Raw genomic sequence first — 6,928 nt, 5'->3', positions numbered from 1 at the left:
ACATAAGATGGAAGTTTCTCATATCGCTCACTCTGTAGAATAAGCGAAATGAGAAGAGGAAAAATGTAGGAGTAAAATATCGCACACGTTAGTAATCAAGCGAAGTAAGGAATACAACCTAAGCGAAGAGCATCGCACACAACAAAGTTGAGATGACGCACCAGATGATGTCAGCAAAGTCACAAGTAAAGTGTGAAGAACTGTGCGAAGAGGTACGCTATGCGAAGATGAGCGATTGTATATGAGCGAATGTGTTGCATAGTGATCCCTAAAATAATGAGTTTCTTAGTTGTCATCCACTATGTAAAATCCTATATAAAGGAGATAGGTGATTACTTGTAAGGGGGTTCTAGAGTGAGTCTTGGTCAAGAAATAGAGAGAGAAAGTAAATCTAGGACAAATAAATCATTGTAATAGTTGGATCAATTCTTATAATTCTATCTACATTTCTTATAATAAGAAGATGATTACCTAAATTCTCATTTAGTGATAGTGAAATGTAATTGTCAGATTTATGACAACTACGGCCAGCATGTGGAGCACTTATAAATACACCACAAAATTTGAAGAGATTTCAGAAAACACACACACCCAAAAGAACATCAGAGTCTTGTTAAGAAATACTATACAAACTTCATATCATGGGTAGTAGCAGTATAGATGTGAAACCAGCTGAAACACAAGAAGTTAGCATCAAAGATGAAGCTCAATTGTGGAATATGATCTATGGTTTTGCTGATTCTCTTGTTGTTCGCTGCGCAGTAGAGCTTAGCATTCCAGATATTATCAAAAACAATAATGGGTCCATCACACTTGCACAACTTTCATCGAAACTCCCAATTCCAAATGTCAATTCGGATCACTTGTACAGAATTATAAGATATTTAATAAACCTGAATATCTTACAACAAGAAATTTGTCGTAATGTTAAGGTCTACTCACTTAAATCAGTTGGTACTTTACTTTCAAGAGATGCAGAAAGAAGTATGGTGCCAATATTATTAGGCAATACACAGAAAGATTTCTTGGTTCCATGGCATTTCGTGAAAGAAGGTTTAGTAAATGGAAGTACAACAGCATTTGAGAAAGGAATGGGTATGGATATATGGAAGTATTTAGAAGGTAATCCAGATCAAAGTCAGTTGTTTAACGAAGGAATGGCTGGAGAAACAAGTCTTTTAACTAAAACTCTAATCGAAGATTGTAGAGATACTTTCCAAAATTTGGATTCTCTAGTCGATATTGGTGGAGGAAATGGTACAACAATTAAGGCAATCTATGAAGCTTTTCCTCATATCAAATGTACGCTTTATGATCTTCCTCATGTTATTTCTAACTCAACTGATCACCCGAATATCGTAAAAATACCCGGTGATATGTTCAAGTCTGTTCCCAGTGCTCAAGCTATCTTACTCAAGGTGAGAGTGTGTCAACTTATTGTCTTGCTAGTCTTTTAGATAAGAACCTTCTCCTAAAGGATTGATGCTTTTTTTTCTTTTGTTTTGAATTGTAAAACAGTTGATCTTGCATGACTGGACTGATGAACAATGTGTCAACATTCTAATGAGGTGTAAAGAAGCAATACATCAAGAAACAGGGAAAGTGATCATAGTAGATGTAGCCCTTGAAGAAGAATCTGAACATGAACTTACAAAGACAAGATTGATTCTTGATATTGATATGATGGTGAACACCGGTGGTAGAGACAGGACTGCAGAAGATTGGGAAAATTTGCTCAAACGCGCAGGCTTTCGGTCTCATAAGATCAGACCGATTCGCGCTATTCAGTCTGTCATTGAAGCCTTCCCATAGTAAATGCTCTAAGGAGTACTTTGCTCTTTCTCTGGGATGCGTACGATTATGAACTATAAGTCATCTTCACTTGATGAGTGTTTCCCTATTTCCTTCGATTGTTTCTTTTCCCTAGTGATAAGCATGTTTCCCTATTTCCTTTTTTTTGTTTTTTTTCTTTTCTTTTCTCTTGTGATAAGCTCCTGTCAAAGTTGGCTTATCATACGCGTGCTGTTATTTTCTTTCTCCAGTCATTAGGCTGTTGTTTCTGTTCCTATTGTAATTGGAAATCATATTCGGCTGTGCACAGCTTGGAACACCCTAAACCAGGCCACTACGTTGTTGTCCAAGCTTGTTTTTCTGTCTCAAAATGGATTAATGGAGCAAATACAAAAACTAAATGGGAGTCGAGGTAAATAATGGTGAGATTGTGTTCTTCCGCAACAATGGTGTGATTAGGCACAATGAATATCACAATATAGATAATAACCAGCAATATACAGAATACAAATGGAACTAACATTTAATCTGGGGAAAAGACAGAAAAGTTTGTGTGCGCTAAGCTAATTATAACAAGAAATGAGTTCAAAGCTCAAAAGATTAATAGGGCATTACTGATCTCTTACCAAGTTGAGATTAAAAGAAACAACTAAAGCCTATTGTAGTCAGCGGAACCAGGAATTTAAGCTTGTGGGGTGGGGGTGGGGGGGAGGTTAAATACATCAAATGAGTAAGGTGCGCAATATACTGTCTTTCCCTTCAAGCACAAGGTATTGAATCAAATTTGTTCACCTTACGGCTATTTCAAACATGAACATTGTTATGCACCTTGCAGCAATAAATATTCAAATGATCAGTCCGATGGAAAATAAAATTTAGACCAAAATACGTAAAATCACAAGTGATATGTGATAAGGTAATAGTGTCGTTAAACACTTAAACAGGTGCTTTCGCTTCTTTTTTTTTCAACTCGGAACAAGGACAATACAATCCTATCAATCATAAAAAAAAAAAAAAAAAATCTCAAATTAAGTGTCCGGCATCCTCCCTCAAAAGATGTGGATGATTACCGAGTTGTGATTGAAAGAAACTAACGAAATGTTCAGTTAGTTTAGTTATTCAGAATTTTGACTTATTAGTGTTGGTTATATTGGTATGGAGTTTCAATTTATTATTTTCTTGTGATTTTTTTTTCGGTTTGACTGAACCATGTAGGAAGAGGTGATGAAAACATTTAAATTCAAGTGGGTGATTATATGCGCTGTGTTGCTACTTGTTAGAGTGATGCAAGGTGTAGTTGTTATTAATCTGACAATTACATTCCACTATCACTAAATGAGAATTTAGGTAACCATTTTCTTATTATACGAAATGCATGTAGGATTACAAGAACTAATCCAATTATTACAATGATCTATTTGCCTTAGATTTACTTTCTCTCTCTTTATTTTTTGACCAATACTTATTCCAGAACCCCCTTATAAGTAATGACCTCTCTCCTTTATATAGGATTTTACATAGTGGATGACAGCTAAGAAACCCATTATTTTCGGGATCACTATGCGACACATTCTCCCATATATAATCGCTCATCTACGCATAGCGTACCTTTTTGCACAATTCTTCACACTTTACTCGTGACTTTGCTGACATCATCTGGTGCGTCATCTCAACTTTGCTGTGTGCGATGCTCTTCGCTTAAGTTGTACTCTTTACTTCGCTTGATTACTACCGTGTGCGATTTTTAACTCCTACACAAAGAGAGCCGGATTATGTCGAAAGTATGAGTAGGGAACATAAATTACAAGAGAGTTTGCATTGCGTTAAGTTTATTGTTAGAGGAAACATGTTTTCAAATGTTTAATAGTTAGCTTTAACTCTCATTTCATAGTTAGCATTTGAGATTTTGCAATTTTACTTAGATTGGTATATAGGGACTCCCTAGTACGTAGTATTTCATACTTTGTTGAGCGAATGAAATTCAGTGTTTGGTCGAGATATCTCTTACACTTTCAATTTGTAACTTTTGGAGTTTAGTCTAATCTGTTTCTTAATATCTTTTTGTAAATTATGAAGTCTTGTATGTTGTTTTCTTGATTCTAGCATTGATTCTATTTACGTGGTCTTTTGATATCTGGGTCCTTGTCTGCGTTCTATTTTGTTTAAATATATTACAGGTGCAGGAAAATACGATATTATGATTTTTTTTTCTTTCTTCTTTTGGTAAATTACTTCAAGTTAGGAACAGTTATATCCGTTCAATCTAATTTAAGCAGATGTTGGTGCTTTTGTAAGAACGTTATAACCGTTCCAGATTGTTCATAAAGAACCTATACGTTGGATCCTGTTTCCCTTCTGAAAAAAGCACGCCATATTTGGCGTTTTTGAAATTCGTTGAACGGAAATAGCCCTTTTGAAATTCGTGGAATGGAATAAACGTCCAAAATAGCCCTTTTGAAATTCGTTGAACGGACATAAACGTCCCAAAGTAGCCCTTTTGGGTTTTTTGAGTTTCAGCAATTAATTTGCCTTTGACAAGGTTTTCAAGGTTAGTTAGGCTTATGGAATACTATTATTTTGAATCAGACGTAGACCCAATCTGATTAGGATTCCACAGTGAGGTCAAGGGAAATCTTATCACAGACAGACAATGTGTTTTTTTAGTTGTTCTTTATGTAGAGACCGTATAAGAGCAAGTCTTATGGTGGAATCTAACTTATTTCAAGTGTGGAAAATTCATGGAATGTCAAGTCTAGTGGCTTCCAAGTTGGGGTTTTCCACAAAAAATCCAAGCAACGTTCCATGGTTTGGTGGAAGGGTTCGTGGAATCCATCTAAACGCCAATAAAAATAGTGTTGAACACCAATAAGATTGACGCAGTAGAGGACAAGAAACGCCAATATGAATGGCGTTGAACGCTAATCAAAATAGCGTAAGTCAAGCGCTAAAAAGAATGGCATTCAGCGCTGTTAACAACATCGTCCTTTAGCGCCATTAACAATAGCGTTGCGCCTATTAACAATAGCGCTTCGTGTTATTTATTTTTCTTACACTCTTTTCACATCACTCCTGTTTCTATACAAAACAAAATTTATAAAGAAAATTTATAAATTTAAAATTGAAACAAGATTTCAATTAGCTAATTTTCATTTCATAAATTAAGTTATATGGATTAAAAAAACTAAAAGCGACATTACATGGATTAAAAAAACTAATATTTAGAATTTAACATGATTCGATTTTCATTGTCAAGCTTCATCATTTCTCAAAGTTCACTTCATCATCGGTAAGATCACGATATTTAATTTCCGAAAACGGGATGGTTTTTAAGAATTTGGTACACATGATCATATGTAAAATCTGTGTTGTGTTGTTGAGAATATAGAGTTTTAGCATGTGCCTCCTACAAAATAAATAAACATAATCTCTCATTTAGAAAATTAATAACTTAAAATATGTTGATAATTGAAAATAAGAGGTTCCATTGAATGATACTTACAACTTCTTCTAACGTCCATCCTCCTCCCAGCATATTTGCATAAATTGAATGTATGATACCCATGTAAATTTTGGTTTGCTTTTTTATCACCGACCACCCTTTTTGGATACTTTGTCTTGTTCTTCCGTTTTCATTACCACCCGCTTCTTCTACAAAGGCTTGAAGCACCCTTTCCCAATAGTTGTTGACCCCTTGATTTTGTCCAACAATCCGTTGGAGACTAATTCTCATCCAAGCTTTGGTGATTGCAACATCTTCATTTGTAGTGTATGACATACTTGCACTTGATTGAAAGAAGGTTTGGAAGTAAAAATATAAAATCAGGAGAGATAGGAAGCAAAGAAAATCTTGAGATTTTGGGATGGTTTGATTGTGTTGAAGAAGCCAATTTATAGATAAATTTTTATTTTGAAAATCTGACCGTTGAAACGCTATTGAGAATAGCGTAAGCGCCATTCTTAATGGCGTTTATTTTGAGTCGTTGATTAGAAGGAGCCGTTAAGAATCCAACGGTTTAGAATAAACGCAATTGAGAATAGCGTTGCCAAACGCCAATCTTAATTGTGCTAACCACAAAAAAAATTTAGGAGCCACTCGACTTCTCCTATCCTTTACTTAGTTTTTTTTCTAATCTCTCATTTTTTCCTCTTGAACAAGCTAGTTTTTTGGTTTCACATATTGAATCAAATCAAATCAAAAAGAAGATAAAATTGATTGATACTAAAAATACTTCAACTACATTGATTCCACTACATCAAACTAGGTATTCTCTAGTTCTTGATTTTCTCTATTTTTCCATCTATTTGTAGCGATGTATTCCAATCTTCTACGACTATTTCCAATAGGAATTCCGGATAAGTGAACAAAATCTAAAAGGGTGAAACCAATTTCAAAGTTTGGGAAATGAAATGAATTGGTACTATACCACCACCTCTCTATGATACCATAAGATAGTTGTTGATCAGCTCTCTTAATTCTAATTTCAAAAAATCTAGCAAGTCCGGAATTTTGAATAACTTCACTAGCGCTTTCATGAACCACTACACGATTATATAAATCCTCAAGGTCCTCCAAATTACTTCTAAAAACAATATCACGTTGTTTATCATGTGGGTTTATACTTGTAGAAACATGTTTCTCATCCCACTCTTTTGCACTCAACAACATACAGACATCCATGTCCATATTTATAAAAAATCATCAAATAAAAACTAGTCACGCAATGCACTTAATTGTTTACACAATGTAACTAAAACATGTTAATTCATTATCTCTCGGAAATTTCACACAATACACAATGTTCATCATCTAAAACCCTAAATCACATGTCAAATTCGTCATTGTCAGAATCAAAATTGTTATCATTCATCAAACAATCAGGTATCATGCATACAATCAACAATCATATTATCTAAAGCCCTAACATTTTTATCAAACCATAAAATAAACTCAAATTACAATTTCACTAACCTCTCTTTGGATTCTAAATCAAATTGAGAAATTGAATTATGCTTAGATTCCTTATGACGCCAAGAACAAACCCTTTGAACCAATTTCACTGATTTGAACCATCATGCCAGAAATCAACAAGAGGGTTTTTAGGGTTTGGTTTTTCTTAATGTATGAGAGAAGACAAGA

General features: G+C 34.5%; 1 protein-coding gene across 1 annotated transcript; it reads left to right on the top strand.

Annotated features, from left to right (window-relative positions):
- The first annotated feature begins 575 nt into the window (after positions 1–575).
- LOC113328438 (3'-hydroxy-N-methyl-(S)-coclaurine 4'-O-methyltransferase 2-like) lies at positions 576–2,137 on the top strand. Its single transcript, XM_026575551.1, has 2 exons — positions 576–1,418; positions 1,519–2,137. Exons 1-2 carry the CDS (start codon positions 642–644, stop codon positions 1,810–1,812), a joined length of 1,071 nt encoding a protein of 356 aa, XP_026431336.1. The 5' UTR covers positions 576–641; the 3' UTR covers positions 1,813–2,137.
- Positions 2,138–6,928: the final 4,791 nt, after the last annotated feature.

The sequence above is a fragment of the Papaver somniferum genome, unplaced genomic scaffold, assembly GCF_003573695.1.
Source record: "Papaver somniferum cultivar HN1 unplaced genomic scaffold, ASM357369v1 unplaced-scaffold_107, whole genome shotgun sequence".
Lineage (NCBI taxonomy): Eukaryota > Viridiplantae > Streptophyta > Magnoliopsida > Ranunculales > Papaveraceae > Papaver > Papaver somniferum.
The sequence above is the reverse complement of the archived record's forward strand: the minus strand, read 5'-3'. Positions and strand labels throughout refer to the sequence as shown.